This window comes from Gracilinanus agilis, chromosome 1, assembly GCF_016433145.1.
Source record: "Gracilinanus agilis isolate LMUSP501 chromosome 1, AgileGrace, whole genome shotgun sequence".
In the NCBI taxonomy this organism is placed as follows: Eukaryota; Metazoa; Chordata; class Mammalia; order Didelphimorphia; family Didelphidae; genus Gracilinanus; species Gracilinanus agilis.
The window spans coordinates 62,181,985-62,203,489 of NC_058130.1; the positions used below are offsets into that span (position 1 = coordinate 62,181,985).

Genomic DNA, 21,505 nt, shown 5'->3' on the forward strand with positions numbered 1-21,505 from the left:
CTTCCTTCCTTTCTTCCTTTCTTCCTTCCTTCCTTTCTTCCTTCCTTCCTTCCCTCTTCCCTTCCTCCCTCCCTCCCTCCTTCCTTTCTTCCTTCCATCTTTTCCTGTCACTTCCCCCCTTTCTCTCTCTCTTCAGCCATCCTCCCCTTTCTTCTGTCTTCCCTTTAAGCTCTTCTCTCTTCCCCTTCTTTCTCCTCCGTGATCCCATGGTCATCTTCATCCTTTTCCAGCTAAATCAGATTCCCCTCAGATATTGTTTCTCCTCCCTGGCATCCCTGGTCACTAGCTGAATGGCTTGGGACAAGACATGCCCCTTCTTTGGGACCAGTCACTGTGACGTAAAGTGGGGTCGGACCCAGCAGTGTCTAAGGCCCCTTTCCTTCTTCAAGATTCTGAGGTCAGGCAGTCTGTTGAGGGCCTGATGGGGTGTAGAAGCCTGGGTGAGGCGGGGATCTCGGTGGGCCCCCAGGGCTGCCTGATAATTGCTCCCTCCAACCCAGTGGGCTGCCCAGATGGCAGAATGGGTTTTCTTCCCCCTGTTGTCTTTTCAGTAAACTTGCTATTTCTGTAGTTTGCTCAGTTTGAAATGGAGCATTAGTTACTCTGGGGAAGGATCTGGGCAGAGGAAGCGCAGGCATTTCTTAAAGGCTGTCTCTATGACATGAGTCCCACAGACTAACCCAGGAGTTTCATGGATGGCCAGGGGAGTCTTAATTCCCAGCTAGACCCAGCCTCTGACTCTGAATTCCCAGTGATAGAGACTGATGTGTGCTCCGGCCCAGCCACCAGGAGGCTCTTGTCCAAGCGGGTCCTGAGCGGCGTTTGCCAGAGGCCTCCATCCCAGGCTGTGTTCCAGGCCCTTGGTGAGGCCTGTGGTGCCTGCGCGGGGAGAGGCTGGCCCCAGGAAGGTTCCCTCACACCCCTTGGGGTCACAGGGGAGCTGGCTGGCACTGCCAGGGCTGCTGGGGGCTTCAGGTTCCCCAGGAGGCCAGGAGAGAGCGGGGTCCACTGAGGGACCACCCAGAGGCAGGGCAGGCTGGCCCTGGGCGGGAGCGCTGATGATGTGCCCCCTTTGCCCTCCAGAGAACCCCTATCCCTTGGCCCTGGCCGACCATGTAGTCCCCACCTAGGAAGACCTAAGGGCACCAAGAATGGACAGCCCCTGGGTACTGGAAAGGGCATTTGATTGGGGTCAGAGGACCTGAGTTCAAATGCTGACTTCTCTATATTTCTTACCTGTCCATCCCTGACCCCTGTGAGCCTCTGAAAAAGGAGGGGTGGAGTGAGGTATCTTCCCAGATCCTTTCTAGATCAAAATTCTACCATTCCTGTATATCTAGACTTGGCACAAGGCAAGACCAGATGGGCTTGGAGAGGGGGGAGACAGAGACAGAGAAATAGGGAGGGAGGGAGAGTGATTGCTTGGAAGCAGTTTCTAAAGCTCTGGTTAGAGTCTTGACAGAAATGACCCCTTCACCCTCCTTTCCCTCTTGTGATTGGAACAAATAGGTCCTCCCACATCATCACCTGGTTGTATTCTGTCCTAGAGCCTTCCATGTAGTCTGCACATAGCTTAGAGGTACCTGAGAAGCTGCTCTTGGTTCCCTCTTGAGAGTAATAGTTGGCATTTATGAAGTCCTTTATTTTCCAAAAAGCACTTTACAAATATTACCTCATTTGATCTTCACAGCAACCTTGGGAGGTCATTGCTGTGATGATTCCCCTTTTATAGAGGATGAAACGGAGGCTGAGAAAGGTGAAATGACTTGCCCAAGATCATACAGCTAATCCTCATCTGAGGCAGAATTTGAATTTGGGTTTTCTGGACTCCAAACCTGCACCCCTGGCTACCTCTCTGGGATGAAAGCCCCATGTTGACAGGAACCATAGTTTCACCTTCCTTTGTGTCACTAGTCTTTAGCACAGTTCCTGGTGAGGGCTTAATAAAGGCTTGTCTCTCCCATCTCCATCATGAGGAAGGCCATGTGTTCCATTTTGTCCTCATTGGTTTTTCTGTGACTTGGGGTTTAACTTCTTTTTTTTTTATTATTATTTTTACTTTTTTTTTAGACCCTTACCTTCTGTCTTGGAGTCAATACTGTGTATTGGCTCCAAGGCAGAAGAGTGGTAAAGGCTAGGCAATGGAGGGTCAAGTGACTTGCCCAGGGTCACCCAGCTGGGAAGTGTCTGAGGCCAGATTTGAACCTAGGACCTCCGGTCTCTAGTCCTGGCTCTTAATCCACTGAACTACCCAGCTGCCCCCGGGTTTAACTTTTTTGTAACAATTTGTTCATTTGTGTTGGTGGTATTGTATGTGGAGAGAGAGAGAGAGAGAGAGAGAGAGAGAGAGAGAGAGAGAGAGAGAGAGAGAGAGAAATACTTATGGATGGATGCAGATTGAGAGAGAGACATGGAGAGATGGATACATTGAGATAGAGAAATGTAAATAAAGAGGAGGGTGGATGGACAGACAGATGGTTGGATGGACGGTTGGATGGATGGATGGTTGGATGGATGGGTGGACGGATGGAAGGATGGATGGATGGATGCACTGAGATAGCAGGATCGAGATAGAGAAATGTAAATAGAGAGGTAGGTGCATGGACAGACAGACGGACAGACAGATGGATGGAGAAATGGATGAATGGATGGATGGATGGATGGATGGGTGGATGGGTGGATGGACGGTTGGATGGACGGCTTGGATAGCCTGATGGATGGATGGATAGAGCACTTCTCCTAACAGCCCCTCCATCCCAGGGTTATCATGCAGATAAGACGAGACAACACACAAATACCTCGGGGCTCAGTGAGAACTGTGTGCTGTGCTGAGCAGGGTGTGGGGCCACAGAGACCAACCTTGGGGGGCTTGTGGTCAGGGGAGGACCTAGGCCTGGCGGTGAGGGCGATGGAGATGGCCAGGCCACCCCTCTCAGAGCCTGGCTTCCCGTGAGCAGGGTCTGAAGGTCCGGCGAGAGGGCAGGAAGCGATGACTGGAGGTTGCGGCCAGCGCGGCCGTGGATGGAGAACGTTCCCTCCTGCCTCCTTCCCTGTGCATCGGCTCCCACGGCTCTTCCCAGGCTTCTCTGAACCCCTTCTTGTGCTCCCCATTTCACCCCGTGCTCCAGTCCAGGGCTCTTTCCGTCACTCCTGTACTGTTTCCAGCCCAGCCTGGCCAGAAGCTGGTTTTGGAGGAAGGAAGCTGTGACCGAGCAGGGGAAGGGCCTTTGGGGGCTCCACTAGAAGCCTCCAGAATGAGTTAGTGTTTGTCTTTCCTGATTTTAAGTAAATTCATTTTAGAAAACTGGAACCTAAAGCACACAGAGTAGAAACCATAGTTTGCTGAACAGCATCCCCCGGACGTGGGTGAAGTCCATCTTGTACCATGACTACGAGGCGTGAATGGAGTTCCCGTGATGGTGCACCCCCAAAAGCCGCCTGCCTGGGTGGCCCTCTGTAGGCCCCAATGGGCCCCGCTTTGGCCTCGTACCTCGAAGGGTCGCCGAGGCGCAGAGCTGAGTGATTGGATCTGGGGCACCGGTAATGGCGGCAGGGCCGGGGTTCCAGCGTAGGGCCTGGGCCTGGGCCCGTCGGTCTTCCTGAACGATAGGTCCGCTTCTCTCTCCTCGCCCCTCGGTTCCAGGATCTTGGGGGGAGGGGAGAGCCCCTTTCCTCTGGTGACTGTGGCAGTAGTGGGCCGGTGGCGTGCCGAGGCAGGGTGCCGCAGGCAGTGTGGCCTGGCACACGTCCTGGAGCCCCTCTGAGCCGCTCCTCCGTAGGGTCGGAAGGCTAGGGCAGCTCGCACCACCTCCGCCCATGCCGGACTGCCAGGGTGCTTCCGGGATGAGTCCCAGCATGCAGGGGCCGGCCTTCATGGGAGAAGGGGGCAGTGAGGTGGCACAGTGGACCGTGTTGGGCCCCGAATGAGGAAGACTTCAGATCCACCTTAGACCCTGGTCAGCTGAGTGACTCTGGGCCAGTCACTTAACCTCCATTGCCTAGCCCTTACCGCTCTTCTGCCCTGGAACTAACAGTATCAATTGTAAGACAGAAGGGAAGGTTTTTTGTTTTCTTTTTTTTTAATTTAAAGAACTTTTTATTTTTTAAAAAATTATTTATTTAAAAATAGTTTTCCATGGTTACATTACTCGTTTTCTCTCCAGAAGGGAAAGGTTTTTAAAAATTATATTAAAATGCAAAAGGATATATATATGTATATAATATTTTGGTAACTTTCAATAGAATTCCTTTCTTTTGTCCTCCTATGTATTTTGTTTTACACGCTGACAAACGTTTGGTGAGGGGCTTCCCCGGGCTGCTGGAGGGGTCCCTGACTCCCAGAAAGACTAGGAAGCCCTGCCTTCGAACAGAGAATGTATCTCCCCCATCATTTTTCTCCCCACGGAGACGGCCCTACATCGTTGTTTGTGCTGCCGTGTTATCGTCAAATTAATCCATCAGCAAACATTTATTAAGTGCTCGTTCTGGATGGGCACGACTGTCGAGCATCAGCCCACACGGATTAAGATTTATTAAGTACCTGCTGGACGTAGGCTTCCCGCCTTAGGGACTGAGGGGTAGAGTGGGGGCCTGGGGGGGGCCTTCCGCCATCCTTAGATGCCTCCTCCGCATCTCCTCCCTGGCCCCTGTGGCCCCGAGGCAGGGTGGGCTTTCCTCCTTTTGCCTCTTCCTTGTCTTCTTTCTCCATCTCCTCCAGCCTCCCTTTTATGAGCTCTGTGGCTCATAAAGATCTCTAACTATCAGATAAAGGCTTTAAGGAAGGGTCACAGGGTTTGGGGACCTTTGCTCTGGGAAGGCCCCAGACCTAGCCTCATTCCCTTACTTTACAAGCGAGGAAGCCAAGGCCCAGAAGGCCCAGGAGCCTGGCCCATGCAGGGAGTCCGGGCGGAGGTGGGGACCAATGGATGAATAACTCCCGGGCTCGTACCTTGATGCCTGCCTGCCACTCCGGCAGAGAGGAGCCGGAGGGCGGCTGGAGGAGGAAGAGATTAGAGCTGCGGCCGTCAGGGGGAGGGATTTGGGTGCCAGCATCATAGCATTTGGAACTCAAAGGGACTTTTGAAAAAGAGGACTGAAATGTTTTCACATGACCTTCCTTTCCAAATAGATCCCTCTCTCCTCCCATCCCTAGAGAGTCGTCCCTTGCAACAAAGAATTAAAAGAAAGAGGAGCAAAAAGTTCCATAAAAATAACCATCACATTGGTGGACCCCAAGAGCATGCCTAAGCATGCCTCTGGGTTTTATTTTATTTTTCCAATTTTTATTTATTTAAAGAATAAATTTAATTTTACATGGATTTATAATCTGACCTCATTCCACCTCCTCCCACTAAATGGATCACAGCAAGAAACCACCCTCAGAAATAAAACCTTCACAAGAGCCATGCCTAGTCCAGCAAACCAATTCCCCACATCGACCATGCCCGGAAATCTATGTGTCCCTCTTCATGTTAAGTTCATCACCCCTTTGACAGGAGGTGAGTCATGTTTTATCATCAGGCCTCTAGCCTCCTGCCTTATCACTGCATTGATCAGCCCTCCGAAGGCGTTCAAAGCTGTTTTTCTCTATAATGTTGTTGTCATTGTATAAATTGTTCCCCTAGTTCTGCATTAGTCCAAATAGGTTCTTCCAGTTTCATGTGAAATTGTCCTCTTTGTCATTTCTTATGGCCCAATAATATTCCATTACGTTCACATACTGTAATTTGTTTAGTCGTTTCCCACTAGGAAGAGACAGCCCCTTTGCTTCCAATTTTTGGTTACTACAAAAAGAGCTGCTATAAATATTAGTGTATATATAGGTCCTTTTCCTCTTTCTTTGGTCTTCTTGGGGTTGTAGGCCTAGTAGTAATATCACTGAGTCAAAGGGGGTACATAATTGAATAATTCAAAAAATAATAAGTTGAATAATATCATGGGACAAAGTTCCAAAGTGATTTCTTGAATGGCTGAACCAATTCCCAGCTCCACCGACAATGTACTAGTGTGCCTAGTTTCTTGTAGTTCCCCCTCCATTTGTCATTTTCCTTTTTTTCATCTTTGCCATTATGATTGGTGGGAGACATGGAACTTCAAAGTAAGCCCCCTTATTTTACAGATGTGCAAACTGAGGCTTCAAGAAGTCTGTCATAAGTGAAAGCCTCAAACCTATGTGCTCTGACAAGAAATCCAGTCCTCTTTAATAAAGAGTGCTAACTCCTAGCACTTACAGAAAGCTTTAAGGTTTGCAAAGCATGTTATAAATATTATCTCATTGTAGTCTCACAACAACCCTGGGAGTTAGGCCTTATTATTATCATCATCTCCATTTTACAGATGGGGAAACAAAGGCAGGCAGATGTTAAGTGTTGTAAGAGTTTGGAGTCACACAGCAAGTAAGTGTATGAGGCTAGATTTGAGCTCAAGTCTTCCTCACTCCACTCTTCACTATATCATCTCCTTGCCTTTCACTTGTCATTTTTATACCACCTACAAATACGCTGAGGAGGTATTTAATGGGCAGATATGTTGATTGAGTGACACACAGAGCTTTTGGCTCAGGTTGGACCCCTTGCTCATTCCTCTATGATAGGCATGCCAGCCATTCTGCTCAGGATCTTCCAATTCCCATCCTGGAGGAGATAATAGGACAAGTCCATGGTTCAAACTCCATGTGCCTTCCCTGAATATTCATATTAACACTGGGAATCCCCCCTGCCTGCTCCTTCTTGGCCCCATTGGCCCCGGGCAGCTGAGGGGGGTACATGGGGCTGTTAGGTGGGCGTTTGGCCCTCTGACCGGGATCCTGATAGGCGACTAATGGAGAATAGGAGCTGGGATTCAGGGGGGAAGGGAGGAGAAGTCTGTGAGGGGGCTGTCTCCACATGGGCTATTGTTGGGGAAAGAAAGGCAGTCCAGTCCTTGCTGGTGGCCAGGCTCAGGCTCTGCTCTGGATCCTTTTGTGATTCAGCCTGGGGCTTCTGGGGAGGCCTGGCCTCTGACCCTGCCTCCAACAGGCCCTTGTTTTGACTCCCGTTGGCCTGAGCTGGTTTTTTCATTTCCACCCCCATCCCTTCTCCACAAGAGCACGTCAGAGCCCCCATCTCAGCCCACTTAGGAGGAGTGGAAAATCCTCTCATAATAATACCCAGGGACAGCCTTATAGTTCTTTATGCTTAGAATTGGAGACTTGAGAGCTGGAAGGGAGCCCACCTCCAAGATGATTAGAATAGAGAACCCAAAATATACCAGGACTAGAAAAGACCTGGGAGCTTACACTGTCAGTTTATAGAGCTGTGTATTGGGAAAGTACCATAGAACACAGCGTGTTAATTCTCTTAAAAATGGTAAATTCCTATCACCTTTATTTCCAAATCTATCCCTCTTGTCACTAAGGATAAAAACAGAGGGAGAAAAACAGCTTCAAAAAAAGAGAGAGGGAGAGAAGGAAAGAGAGAGAGAGAGACAGAGAGACACAGAGAGAGAGGAAGAGGGAGAAGGAGAAGGAGGAGAAAGAGGGGGCCACACTGGTGCCGGTCTTCATAAGGACCCTGCACCATCCTTAGAAGGACACAGTGTTCAATTTCCCTTGTAGTTCTTTCTGGTAATGTCATTGTAGGCATTGTGTATATTGCATTTTCCTGGTTTTCCTTCCCTTTGCATCCGTTCATGGAACTCTTCCCCTCTTTTTCTGGCATGGCATGGCAATTGCAACATGAACTTTTAGTGTAGAATGTTGATACTGGATTTGAATTTTTAAAATCGACCTCTTTATTTTACATGTGAAGATACTAGTGTCGTGGTATGATGGAAAAACCCTGACTCTGGGATGGGAGGCCTTGGCTCACCCGTCACTTCTGGGATGAACTCCCTGGTTAATTGGACAGAGAAGGGCCTCTCCATGGCCTCATTTCTCTCCTCTGTAAGGACATGAGTTAGACTAGGTGACCTCCGAGGTCTCTCCTCATTCTGGATCTGTGACCCTCTCCTTTCCTTTGGGAAATGAAGGATTTGGCCGTGGATTAGAAACCACCTCTTCCTGACTTTCATGTTTGTCCCCTCTCCTAAGGGGCTGGGAGGGGAAAATTCCTGGGGTGAGTCCCTGGGGGAAGTTGGGGACCTGGGTAAAATGTGAATGGAGCCACCCTCCCTGATTGCCCCAAACCTTCATCCTGCACCTCTCTGACCCTGGTGATTTCAGTGGGAAATCAAGGATTTTTAACCAGAAAAGGTCAAGAATGTCATCTACTCCAGACCTCTCATTTTGCAGAGTAAGAAACTGAGGCCCAGAGAGGGTTTAATGACTCGTGTGAAGTCATACGGGGCAAACCATGCAAAAGCAGGATTTGAGTCAGGTCTTTGGGCTTCCAATCAAGTTTGCTCCTTGCTACAACTTGTGCTAAGGCAGGAGGCAGAGATGAGGGCAAGGTCTGGGGGTGACGGGGGTGGGGGCTGGGGGAGAGGGCTGTTTGGAGGCATCTAGGCTGGGCTGGCATCCCCGAGGGGGCAGGAGATGCTCCAGAGGCTGGAGCTGTCTGAGGAGCATTTATCCCACCAGCCTTCCCGCTTTTTTCTCCGCAGCTGCCTGTCCTGTGTGAATGGATCCTTCCCTTGTCACTGGTGCAAATACAGACACATCTGCACCCACAACGCTGCTGACTGCTCCTTCCAAGAAGGCCGAGTCAATGCGTCGGAGGTAAGGGTCACCATGGAGGCGCCCTTTCCTCCTGTCTGTATTCCTCCCGCCAACCCCTTCTTCCCTCCCGCGGTCCCTCTCTGTCTCTCTCAGAGGGTCAGAGATTTAGAGCTGGAAAAGACATTAAAGATCCATCCCTCTCATTTAATAGAGGAGGAAACTCAGGAGAAGGGGAAGTGACTTGCCCAAAGCCATCTATAGATAGGAAGTGCCAGAGCTGGCACTTGAACCCATGTCTTCTGACTTCAGTTCCAGCCTTCTCCCTGCTGATGTCTCTCTGTCACATAGGGTGGGAGGAGGCATGGTTCCTGCCTACGAGGAATGTTCCATCTGCTGCAGTTGAAGCATGGCAGGATAGAATAAAATCCTAGGTATTGGAGCTCGGGGGAAAGAGAGATGCCTGTGGGCAGGAGAGCCTGGGCTGCCTTCTCGGAGGAGCCGGGACTTGAAGCTTGGAGGATCCCTAGGATTTGGGCAGGGCAAGGGGTTGCCTTTCTAAAGGAAGGCAGCAATGGGGGGGGCCGGGTACTGCCCTGAGGACACACATGCAAAGTGGCTATTTGAGTGGAGTGAGAAATACTGTTAGAAAGATGGGTGGAATTCCACCTGGAGGAGTTTAGGGTTTTTCTTGTGGATTCTGGCCTTTCCCCTCCTCTATATCTGCACTATCTTCACTCATTCACTTACTCATTTTATTCACTTATTTTGGGGGGGTATTTAAAAGCCAATTTTATTTTCATTTCTTTATTCTTATTCCTTATAGCCCAGTCTCCTGCTAGTTTCTGTACAAAGAAATCCAGTAACTTATGATCTGGAGGTGTAGACTGGCTCAGTGTCTATCTTGTTTTCTTGGTCAGATTCCACAGCCCTTTCCAACCAAAATGTCCTCACCTGTCCATAGAAATGGACTCAAGGAGCCCCGAGCTTGAACTTCTGATCAACTCTGGCGTTGTGTGTTCTGGGATGCCTTCTGGCCTTCAGGCTCCTTGTGCTGATATTCTGTGCCTTGAGATGCCTTTCACATCTAGCCTTCTGTGTTTTCATGTTCTATACTCTAAGATGTTTTTTCCCAGCACAAACATTCTGTGAAAGATTTGGAGAACAATAGACTTTCATTGTATCCTGCCTTCCCGTTTCACTGCCAGGGAAGGCTCCCCACTTCTCCTCCCATGTGATTAAACATTATTGGCCCTCACCCTTCCCCTGGCTGCATCTGAAACCCTGACCAAGAGATTCTACCCTCTCTCCGTCCTCACCCTCCTTCCTCCTTCTTTGTCTCTATCTTCATTTCCTTCCTACCATCTTTCCCTCCCCCTCTGCATCTCTCTCTGTCTCTCCCCCTTCTCTTTATCTCTCTCTGTTTCTGTCTCTGTTTCCCTCTTCCTCCTTCCCTTCCTCTGTCTCTGTCTCTGTCTCTGTCTCTGTCTCTGTCTCTGTCTCTGTCTCTGTCTGCCTTTCTGTTTTTCCCTCTCTTTATCTCTCTCTCCCTCTCCCTATCTCTGTCTCTATCTGTCTGCCTCTCTCTGGGTTTTTCTCTCCCTTTATCTCTGTCTCTCTCTCCCTCTGCCTCTCTCGCCTTCCGCTTCTCCCCCTCCTAATTTGAAAGTGTCTTGGAGGGGGCATTGACTCGAGTCTTGAGCCTCCCCTCTGCTTGGGGCTGGCTATCATTGTTGGGAAAATTTCTCATACTTCAAACTCACGTTTACCCCTTTGTTGCTCCTAAGTTGCTTTGGGAGCAATTCTCCGTTTTTCTTGCATTGTTTCAAGTTCTTTCTTCTGGGGCTGAGCAGAATAAGCCAGATCCTTTCCCCCTTGGATTTCTGGATGGGCCTTCAACGCTCCCCCGAGTTTTCTATAGGTTAGACACCCCCTGTTGGTCAGCTGGCGCCCAGTGGAGTGTTTGGCGGCAGGAGTCTGTCTCTGAGAGTGGGTGGTGGCTGGGCTGACCCAGGACCTTCTAAACGGGCCTCTGGAGAAGGCTGGCCCTTTCTGGAGCCCTTTCTGACCCATTATTCGGCACTGACCACACCCTTCCCTGATGGCCTCAGATGGGCCTCCAGAGAAGGTGGCCATCCCAGAGATGCTGTGACTAGGACTTGCCCCAGGGGGAGACGAAGGAGCCAAAGATTGGGGCGCATCCCTCCATGGGGGGTGACCCGAATTCCCTAGCTGCCCTCGCGAGGTGTTCTGTGCCAGCGGGCCCAGGGCTAGCGCCCATCAGACGGCTTTGGGCATCAGCCGAAGAATCCTCAGAAGTTCCCTGGAATGGTGGGGAAGCTTCCCTGTGAGGCCTTCTCAACTTTTGGAGGGTCTCTTTTGTCGGAGTCCGATTTCTCAGATCAAAAGCATCACATTTTGGTTTTGGGACGGGCCTTGGCCATCAGGTAGCCTCTTACTCCCGTTTTACAGAGCAGGAGCCTGAGGCCCGGAGAGGCTTAGTGACTTGTCCAAGGCCACACAGCGAGCCCGCGGAAAGACTAGAACTCGGCTCTCCTGAAGAGCTATGTAGGGCCTCCAGGCTGGGATTCCTCCCGGCGTCGCCTCCCTTGAGCCGCCGGCCGCCAGGACCCCGGGCTCAAGGCTGAGGCCGGCCGGCCGCTTCCTTTCAGGCCGGGGGATGGCAGTGGAGGCTGGTTTCCATGGCTTCCTGCGGGGCGAGGAAAACTCAGTTTGATTAACTGGCAAAGCGGCTTGTCTGTTCTTCAAGTCATTTGAAGTGCCGCTTTGTAATTGATAGTAATTAGGTAGTAATTATTTTGGTGCCTGGGCGAGGCATCGACTTTATTTATGTCTCCGTGGCTTTTCCCAGACTCCTAGAACGGTGCGGCTGGAGGGGCCTGGGCGGGCGCCGCCGCGTCCGGAGAGAGGACGTGACTGGCCGAGTCACCCAGCGCTTGCCCGCCGCGTGCCCGGGCTGCCTCCGCCTCCAGGCAGGGCCTCCCGAGCCCCCTCCAGAGCCCTTTCTGGGCGCTGCGGCCCCAGGCCTGGCCTCCTGCGTTCATTTTTGGGGTGCCTCCTGCCTCCCTGCGCCCCTCCGCGCCTTGCTCAGGACGGAGAAGGGAGACGAGCTGAGCGTGGCTTAGAGGCTCCAGCGGGAGGCTGCCGGCCCTTCGGGTGGCCTCTGTGGTCTGTCCGTGGGAGGGCGTGGAAGGGCACAGAATGGTCCCGTTCCTCGCCAGGCCGCCCTGCCCTCGGGGCGCTCAGAGGCCATGCCGGGAGCCTCCGGAGTCCTTGAGGCCTTTGCTTGTCACCTTGTTGTCTTTTTATACTCTTACCTTAAAAGCCCTTCCCTTCGGCATTAGTCCTAAAGCAGAAGAGCGGCTGGGGCTGGGTGTAAGGGACTTGCCCAGGGTCACACGGCGAGGCTGGATTTGAACCCAAGCCCTCCCATCTGCAGGCCTGACTCTCATCATTACTTTTGGGTGGATCTCTGGGCCCGGCCTCCGGGGAGGCTGACAGAGCCTCGGGCCCTACGTGTGGAGCCTCGGCCCACGTTCCCCTCTGAGCGTCAGGGATGCCATGACGGTTCCTGCCTCGTCGGGTGGGCTTGGCGGTGGGGGGAGCGAGGCAGGGGCCGGGGCGTGAGGCAGGGCCGGGGGTTGGTGTTGGAGAGAAGGACACCCCTCCCCCGTCCCTTCTTGACTGGCTGAGGCCTCGCGCTCTCTTGGTGGACCCCCGAGGAGAGTCTAGAGTGGCTGTGAGGGCCTCCTGGCCAGCCGAGCCTCCTGGCCGGGAGTCGCCGTCCCAGCAGGGCCGGGACGAGGCTCAGGACGGCTTTCGAGGCCCGCGCTTGAGCCCACGTCCCAGGAGACGTCCCTGGACCCTCTCCCGCTGCCCAGAGGCCTCGCACGTCCTGGCCACGGGCCGTCTGCCCAGGCCTTGTGCCCGGCCCTTCTGCATGGGGGTCGGCCTGGACACCCTGCCAGGAGAGACCGGCCAGGCCCTGGGGGGGCTCCGGGGCAGCCCTGCCTCGAGGCCGGGGACGCTGCCTTTCCGTGGCCATCGCCAGGTGTTTCCTGTTTTGGAGGGGGCGTGGGCGGCGCGGGGAGCTGGCCAACAGGGCTGTGTGCGGCGCGCAGGCTGCAGGAGGCCGAGATCCCTGTGGCCTGGAGGCTGGAGAAAGAAGCCGGAGGCTGGGAGTCCAGGAGGTCAGATGGGGGAGTGCAGGGAGAGCCAGAGCCGGCTCGGCCTCCCCACCGAGCACAGCCGTGTCCCCGGCCTCCTGGCCGTGCAGAACTGGGACGGCCAGTGCCGGAGTGTGAGCAAAGGTGACGTCCGAGCTGGACGGGCACTTGGAATTCACGGCGTCTCAGGGGACGTCGGCGCTCAGGCAGCATTTATCGAGCGCCTACTGTGTACGAGGAGGTGATCCATCGAGGACAGACTCCCCGGACTCTCTGGAGTCTGCAACCCTTTGCCTGGCCCGGGACGCCTGAAACAGCCAGAGAGCAGTCCAGGACAGACCCCAGCCGGGCGCATGTCCAGAGCCCCCCCCCCCCCCCCCCTGTGCCGGCCCTGCACCAGGCCCTTCACAGCTCCCTCTGAGGTAGGGCCTACCCTTGTCCCCATTCAAAATATATTTTTAAATTTATTCTTACTGTCATGGGAAACACACGCCCATCTATTGGTTGTTGTTGTGAAGGCCCTCGCACACAGCACCCCGACCCCACATGAAACGGAACTGTCCCCATTTTACAGATGTGGAAACTGAGGCAAAGTGAGGTTAGCTGACTTACCCGCTGAGAGCGGATTTGAACTCAGACCTTCCTGATACCAAGCCCAGAGCTCCATCCAGCGGCCTATGAGTGGAATGAGTCTGGGCCCCCCCAAGTTTCTGATAATTTCCTTTATTTCCCATTCCGTTGTTACATGATCTCCTTTGTTATTTGGGACACCAACCCTTGGTTTTCCTCCCTTTTTACAGTGCATTTTATTTATTTTTCTACGTCCCGCCTCAGAATCAGTCCTGTACATTAGCAGTGGGAGCCCAGCCTCCTCCAGCGCCCCCTGCCTGGCCCCAGGGCCGTCGTGGGTGCGAGGAGCCGCCTTTCTTTGGCCTCCGGGGCCTCTTCTCTTGCCCAGGGTCTGCCCTGTGTTTCCCTTTCTTGCTCGAATTGTGTTCTTTGCCAGGTCAGCCTAGGCGGGGGCGGCTCCCCCCCCCCCGGGAGGGGATTTCTGGGCTCCCTCTTTGCTGGGCAGAGGCCCCCCGAGCTCGAACTTGTCCCCAGGAGCCGAGCACGCCTAGATTCTTTCTCTGCTTGAGTCGGAGGCGCCTGGGGAGCACCCCCAGAACCCTAGGCCCGCGGGGGGACTCTCTGAGGAGTCCTCTAGCAGCCCCATCAGTCCCTGCTGGCACTGCCCGGGAGGGAACGCCCCGCGGGCCCAGAGAGGAGCCTGGCTTCCCTGAGCCTCGCCTCCCGCCCTGGGCTCTGGTTCTGAGCCCAGGGAGGCCTCCCGGGAAGAGGCCGACTCCCAGAGACTCAATTAGAGGCAGGCTAAGAATAACAGTTATTAGGGTCCTCCTTTATTTAGCGCTTTACAAGTACTATTTGCTCCTCCCCACATCCCCCGAGGAGGGGGCGCTTCTGCTGCTTTTACAGAGGAGGAACTGGAGCCTGGAGAGCAAGTGACTTGCCCTGGGACACCTCGCCGGCAGTGATCTGATGTGGGATTTGAACTCAGGCCTTCTCGGCTCCACCCGCCTGCCTGGGGATCTCAGAAATCTCAGAGTCTCCTCTCGGCCGGGGCAAGGCTTGGTGGGCGGCCCTTCCTAACGAGGGGGGGTCCCAGAGTCCTGCCCAGCGGTGAATGGCGTGGCTCGGCCAGAGATGGGCCGCAAGGACTGACCGCCATTCTGCTACCCGGCCTGCCAGGCCCGGAGACGCGGCCTTGTGTGAGCAGCCGAGAGGAGAAGAGCTGATGGGGGAGGGGCGGCTCCTTCCACCATGGAACAGAGAAGAAGGGGAGCTGCGGGTGCTTAGAGTGCGCCGAGGTGCGGCCTGCCGGGGTGGGAAGGGCCGGGTGGGGGCGCAGCAGCGGGCTGCCCTGGCGGCCCTGCCCGGAACGGGCTCTCCCAGGAGGGCCGCGCCTGAGACGCCTCCCCCGGGAGCCCAGGATTGGGGTTCCGGGAGCGCCTCTTTCAAGACAGGTTATTAATTCTCTATTTAGAGCGAGCGGCTCTTGGGGAGCCCGGCCGCCTGCTATTCCCCTGCCTCCCGGGCCCTGCAAGCAGGCAGAGGGGGTTGCATCAGGCTCCGGTTGCCGCGGGGGCGGCCCCAGGGGCCCGGAGCTGTTTTTCTGCCTGACTCTGGGCTATTTCTGTGCTCCCCCCCTCGCCTTCTTTAGGAAGCCGCTCCTCCTCCCCCTGGGGGCCCTCCGAGCCTGTCCACACTGTCCCAGGCCAGCCCGGACACCCCCAGCTTCGGCCGGTCCTCCCTCTCTCCCCTGAAACCTGCGCCGGAACTGACCTTCCTCCTTCCTGTCTTAGAATCACTTTTGTGTGTTGATGCTAAGATAGAAAGGTGGCCAAGGCCCGGCAAGGGGGTTAAGTGACTTGGCCAGGGCCACCACACAGCTGGGAAGTGTCGGAGGTCAGATTTGAGCCCAGCCTCTGGGACTCTGGCCATGCCACGGAAGCGCCGTGTGCCTCCGTTTCCCTATGTGTAAAGTCCAAGGCGGCACCAGCAGCCTCCGCACCCCTCCGTCTTCGGGGTGCCGCTCACTGAACCCCTTCTTCTCCGCCCCTCCAGGACTGCCCGCAGATCCTGCCGTCCACCCAGATCTACGTCCCGGTGGGAGTGGTGAAGCCCATCACGCTGACCGCCAAGAACCTGCCGCAGCCTCAGTCTGGCCAGCGCAACTACGAGTGCATCTTCCACATCCCGGGCAGCCCGGCCCGCGTGACCGCCCTGCGCTTCAACAGCACCAGCATCCAGTGTCAGAACACTTCGGTGAGTCCCGCCCGGGGGCCCGAGTTCTAATCCTGGCCGGGTCCCTGGGGCCGCGGCGCCCCGAGTCCTCTGGGTCCTCATCAGCGGGCAGCGCCAGCTGAACCCCCGTGGCCCAGGCAGTGGAGCGGCGCCCGCCGGCCCTGGTGGTGCTCCTGAGGAGCGGCGCTCCTTTACGTCTTGGCAGCTCCACAACGACTCGGCCCCACGCCGAGGCTCCCGCACGGGGGCGCTGGTCCGGCTGCCCAGGCTCTGGGGCCTGTCCGAGTCCCCCACGCCCCCTCTGACCCAAGGATCTCCTTCATCCTAACATCAGAGCCACAGAAGCAGCTCTCCACGTGGCCCCTTTGAGGGCCGAGCGGAGGCCGCCCTTCCTCTACTCTGGCCCCCCTTCTCTGGGGGGGACATACAGGGCCCTCCAGCCCCCGGGTCAGCCTCCGAGTTAGCAAGTTAGAGGAAGAGCGTCCAGGGCCCCGGCCATTGTGCTTCGAGAAAACAGAGACTGTCTTGGGGCAGGGCGAGAGGGGAAGGAAAGGATGGAAAGGTTTTGTGGGAGAAAGAGATTTCTTCTTGAGGACGGGGTGGCTTTCTAAAACATGACATTAAAAGAATTAGGTTGGTGTTTGGAGGGACAAGAAGCCTCTCCTCCTCCTCGTCCTCCTCGTCCTCCTCCTCCTTCTCCTCCGAACGGCCAGGTTTCCCCAAACCCTTCCACCTCTAAATATGCCACACATGATCATTTTACCTTTCAGCCAGGAAAAGTATTTATTTCAGCTTTCATTACCAGAGGGCCATTCTGACTCCAAAGGGACACTAAGAGCACACGAGGTAGAGGCCGCTTTCTCGGCCTTCCTTCGGGTCCTTCCCTCTCCTTTGTCCCACGGCCTCCCAGCTTTAACATTGCTGCCTCTGCGTGGTGGGTCTCCTTTGTGCCCTGCCCTGCGGGTGGTGGGAGCTTTATTTGTGTTTGCACAGTGTGCTGTGTGGGTGGTCTGTGAGTGCTCCCGGTGGATGGCCCTTTTCCTGGGTGAGGCCCAGGCCCGGGTCGGTTCCAGGACCCTCTGGAGTGCCCCCACGGTTCTAGGTCTGACTCTTCCCTGGGCTTCATGTTCTGGGTCAGCCTCGGCCTGTGAACAGCTTGAGGAGGACCAGATGATGGGGGCATGGGGAGACCGTGATGTGGGAGCAGCGCTTGAAGGTCTCACTGCTGAAGGGTGGGACAAGAGGGACAAGAGGGGTGTCTTCAAGCATTTGAGGAGCTGTTCCGGGGAAGGAGGACTCCGTGTTCTGTTTGGTTCCAGAGGACGAGTGCCCCTGCGTGACTTCTGTGGCCTCGAGAGTCGGCCTCGAGAAGGAGTGAGGGAGTTTCTCCAGAATTCTTCCAGCAGAGGCTGGATCGCTGATTGTCACAAAGGCTTTAGAGAAGACTCTTACTCAGGAAAGGATGGGTTAGATGATCTTGGCTGTTATTTCCCACACTGATTCTGTTATTCTGAGTTCCAGCAAGCTCATAATGGATTGGAATGGGAAGTAGCCCCCATCCAGGCCTCGGGAGACCTGGGTTCAAATCCTGGTTCTGAAACTTGAAGCTTTCTGACTGGGTTCAGATGAGCCCCATGGGAGGTCCCCCAGGGGTCAGAAATCTAGGGGCCAACACAAATCATACATAGGTCAAGACAAGCTTTGGGTCAGAATTTAGGCCAGCAGGGCTCCAGTCCAAAGACCCACCATCTTCCTTTGGTGCCAATGGTGTGTGTGTGGCAGGCCTTTGCTTCTCCTGGAGGCACGTGCCTAGGCCAGTCCCGGGGACCTTCCCGGGGGCCTGAAGGTCAAGGTATCCTGAGCTTCCTGTTCCATGTTAACACCAGGCCTGGAGACTGAGGATCGAAGACTCATGGGCAAGGTTAGCTGGTAGGCTGGAGCCAGGACTGTCTAGGGGCTCCGCCCCTCGCTCAGGGCATGCTGGTCGAGGCAGGAAGGCTAGAGCATAGAACAAGACAAGGAGGGCAGACCTTGATTTCCTGGTCTTAAGGAAAGAGAAGAGAGACTGAGACAATCTCCACCAGAATTATGGATAAGAGCGAGGTGGGGGCGGTCTCCTTTTCCATCCAGCCTTTCTCCTCTCCCTCCTGTGCTTGGATGCTTGCACAGCTGGCCATAAAATGCATGAGTCATGGAGCCAGAAGGGCCTTAGGGACCATCAAGTCCAGCCCCTTCATTCTACAAAGGAGAAATGGGGGCCCAGCGGTCAGAGCATCTTTTATTAAGGGACCTCAGAGGCCATTGAGGCTGACCCTCCTCAATTCAGTGAAGAAACTGAGGCCTGGAATAAGTTCCTGGTGCCCCCCGTCCTATGGGGAGTCAAATGGCAGAGCAGAGCTTTCAGCTGACATCCTTCTGAGCCTCTTCCATGGCACTAGATTGGCTGTCCACGTAGAGCCATCCTGTTATCCTAGAATGGCCCCCCTCTTTACTTGGGGCAAATGCAGACTAAGGGAATGGATCACGGCCATCCTGAGGGGCAATGACTTGACTTAAGAAATTGGTGTCAAACTCAAATAGAAGTGGATCCTGATGGGAATGCACTGTGACTCAGTTTTAAAATGCAATATTATCTACATCTCATGAACTTCATTTATTTATTTATTTAATTTGTTTTGGCCGCTGCTTCCCAATTACATTTTAGCCTGTCTTGGCCACAGCCTGAGTGTGCTGTGTGTATGACGCCCCTGTGCTTATCTGTAGAGAGCCGACTTCCCATCCTGGCTCCTTGACTGTGGGCAAGTGACAGCCTCTGAGTGTTCTAGGCAGCTCTTTAAAACATTTAGGGCTGGGGGCAGCAAGATGGCTCAGTGAATGGAGAGCCAGGCCTAGAGGTTCAAATCTGGCCCCACACACTTCCTAGCATTGCTCAGCCCTTCCTATTCTTCTGCCTTGGAACCAAGACAATTTTGATTCTAAGACGGAAGGTAAGGGTGAAAAGGAGAAGACTTGGTGGCCAAGTTGGTGCCCACGTCCAGTGGTGGAGGAGTTCCTAGGAACAGGGTCTCGGTTTTCTCCTTTGTAAAATGGGAAATGGGGATCGGCTCCCCTTGGGTCGATTCTAGAACCCTTGGTGATTTTATTCTCCTTCCTGGGATCCAGGCTGGGATCCAGGCAGTGAATTCAGGGAAGAGTGAAAGGCTGTCGTTGCTGTGATCACGACTTTTAATGGAGAGGGGACAGGGTCGGCCAGGGGAGCTGCCAAGCATTCAACATGGGTCTGCCTCGATTTGCACGTTTTTCCTTCGCCAGGAGCACGCACACTTAATAAAGCAGGCCAATGAATAGCAGGGGAAAAAAAAGTTCGGAACCCCCTGCTGGCTCAGTCAACACTACAGATGCTCTTTTAATGAGATACAAGGTACTTAGTACTTCTTTATGATCAATTATTTAGTCATTTAGGTCAGCAAATGTTTATTGATAGGTGGGTAACACCTTTCCTGTTAGAGTATAAATCAGAGACCTGGATTTTTTGAGCTTTGGGAAAAGAAAGGGGAAAAGAAGAAAGCAAGCCCCTCTCCCTTTGGTCCTTCTGGGAGACGTCCTCTGCCCCAGGCCAGGGGGCAGTAGCATCGCTGGGTTGCCCAAGTCCTGGGAGAATTGTCCTCTGAATCAGAGACTTAAGTGGTGCCTGGACTCTGAGTGCTGCTCAGAGAATGTGTAGTTCAGTGGCCTGCTTGGCCTAGACACGATGGAAAAGGGAAGCTGCATGGCATCAAAGGTTAACTAGGCAGGACTTGCCATTAGGAAGACCCAGGTTCAAATCTCACCTCTGAAACTTCTTAATGATTGCTGCTGTGTGACTGTGGGCAAGGCTTAAGTGCCTTAAATGCCTCTGAATCCAAGATAACTCTCTACTACTCAATGTTGTAGACATGTTGGTAGAGGGAGTCTCTATACTGATGAAATCACAGGACCCTGACCATAAGAAAGAGCTCTAGGTGCCAGGAGAGATCTAGATTCGAACTCTGCTCCTAACTCTTCTGCCTTCTTGAGCTAGTCTCTTCTTCTTGGTGGTCCTCAGTGTATTTCTCTCTAAAATGGTGGCCAGATGCCTTTATTGTCCATATCCAATGTTCTGTGTTCTAGGGCTTCTATGCTCAGACCTTGAAGCAGTTTGGGTCTGGAAATGAAAATAAAACCAGCTGCTTAGAACCATAGAACACTATTTAAAAAAAATAAGCCCTTTATTGGTTCCAAGACAGAAGAGTGGTAAGGGCTAGGCAAAGAGAATTAAGTGACTTGCCTGGGATTTTACAACAAGGAAGTGTCTGAAGTGAGATTTGAACCTAGGACTTACTATCTCCTTGCTTTCCATCCAGTGAGCCACGTAGGTGCCCCAGAATACTGTCTTAAAAAAAAAAAAGTATCATTGCTTAAAAAAAACAAACTCCACTATTTCTAGATGTCGATCAAAACTCCTTGAAAACCTGTCCTTGTAACAAAGAAAAACTGGTTGAGCAAAAGCAATCGAATGCAATAGTCCACTCTCCCATCACCCATTCTCTGGGATCATGATTGCTTGTTCTGATCTCTTCCTCTTTGGTGATCTCTTCATTTATATTATTTGTGTTGTACATCCCTTTTGCTTCACATCACAGTCATTGTGGACCCCTCTTGCTCCCTCTACCTCCTTGCCCTCCTTCGTAACAGAGAAGAACCTTCAATGGGGTGAGAGGCTTCCCTGGGCCATGGGAAAACTGACACGGGGTGTATCTACTTGCCCTGATCTTACCTGGAATCACGGCCTGTAAGTCTTCCATGTTTCCTCCATCTCTCCTATCCATCCTTTCTAATTGCATTTTCCCATTCACATACTCCAGTGTGTTCATTCATTGCCCCATTAGGGGAGAATCCTTCTTGGCTACCCCTGGATATACTGCGGCAGATATTTGGGTATGTACAGGGACTTGGGGGTGACTTCTTTGGGGTAGAGTATTGGAAGAGGATGAGAAACTGGAGTTTTCTCATCTACAAAATGGGTACAGTAATTCCTTTCTTACCCTTCTCTTGGACTAATTATAAGAATTAAGTGAGATTCTGGATATGAAGACACTCCAAAGAATTTGACTCACTCTACAGATATTATTTGTGGATGGTTTAGACAGTCCATTGGGTTGAATGAAAGCCCTGTGGCCTGGTGATAGATTGGCCTGGACTTGCCATCATCCCCATTCAAATGCTGGTTTTATACCGGAGTGGAGAGCTCTGGTAAGTTGCTACGTTCTCCAGCCGAGTCAAAGAATGCAGTGTTCTGGCTAATCTAATATTCTGATTATTAGAAAGGTACCATGCGCGGATTACCCATTTTCTAAGAATTAGAATATAATAAAGCACTCTTAACAGTGAAACTACATGGAGCCTAATTGAATCTTTCTTTGATGATTCAAAAGACACTTCAGTTTCTTGCAGAGCCTCCAGGCCGTCATTATGAATGTCAGTTATCATTGTGCTGGAGATATACAGGAGTGAGGGCTAATAGAAAGGTCCACTGAGTAGGGCTGGGCTTCCTGCCGCCACCGTGGCTCTCTGCACTGATCCTGGGGTAAAAGAACACGGCTCAACACACGGAGAGTTATTTTATTTTACATTCCACTTTACAGCAGTGTCAGACAAGGCCCAGAGTGAGGGAAGGGAGGGAGTGTGTGTTTGTACATACATGCATGTACACAATCGCATACATGCTACATGAGTGGCTTTAGATGAGTTGCTTGACCATTATGGCCTTTTTCTTTACTTACAAAGTGAAGGGGCTAAATTGGATTGAGTTAAATTTAAATAGAAACCGGAGCCAGTGAACTGTACATAAGGGTCCCTGCCT

At 53.1% G+C, this 21,505-nt stretch overlaps 1 protein-coding gene across 1 annotated transcript in view; it reads left to right on the plus strand.

Annotated features, from left to right (window-relative positions):
* Positions 1-21,505, plus strand: part of PLXNA1 (plexin A1) — a 224,964-nt gene that overhangs the window by 123,312 nt on the left and 80,147 nt on the right. The window contains exons 4-8 of the mRNA XM_044676176.1: positions 231-278; positions 722-863; positions 1,084-1,115; positions 8,558-8,695; positions 15,445-15,645. Coding sequence (XP_044532111.1) covers positions 231-278; positions 722-863; positions 1,084-1,115; positions 8,558-8,695; positions 15,445-15,645 — 561 coding nt within the window. The remainder of the gene's footprint in view (positions 1-230; positions 279-721; positions 864-1,083; positions 1,116-8,557; positions 8,696-15,444; positions 15,646-21,505) is intronic.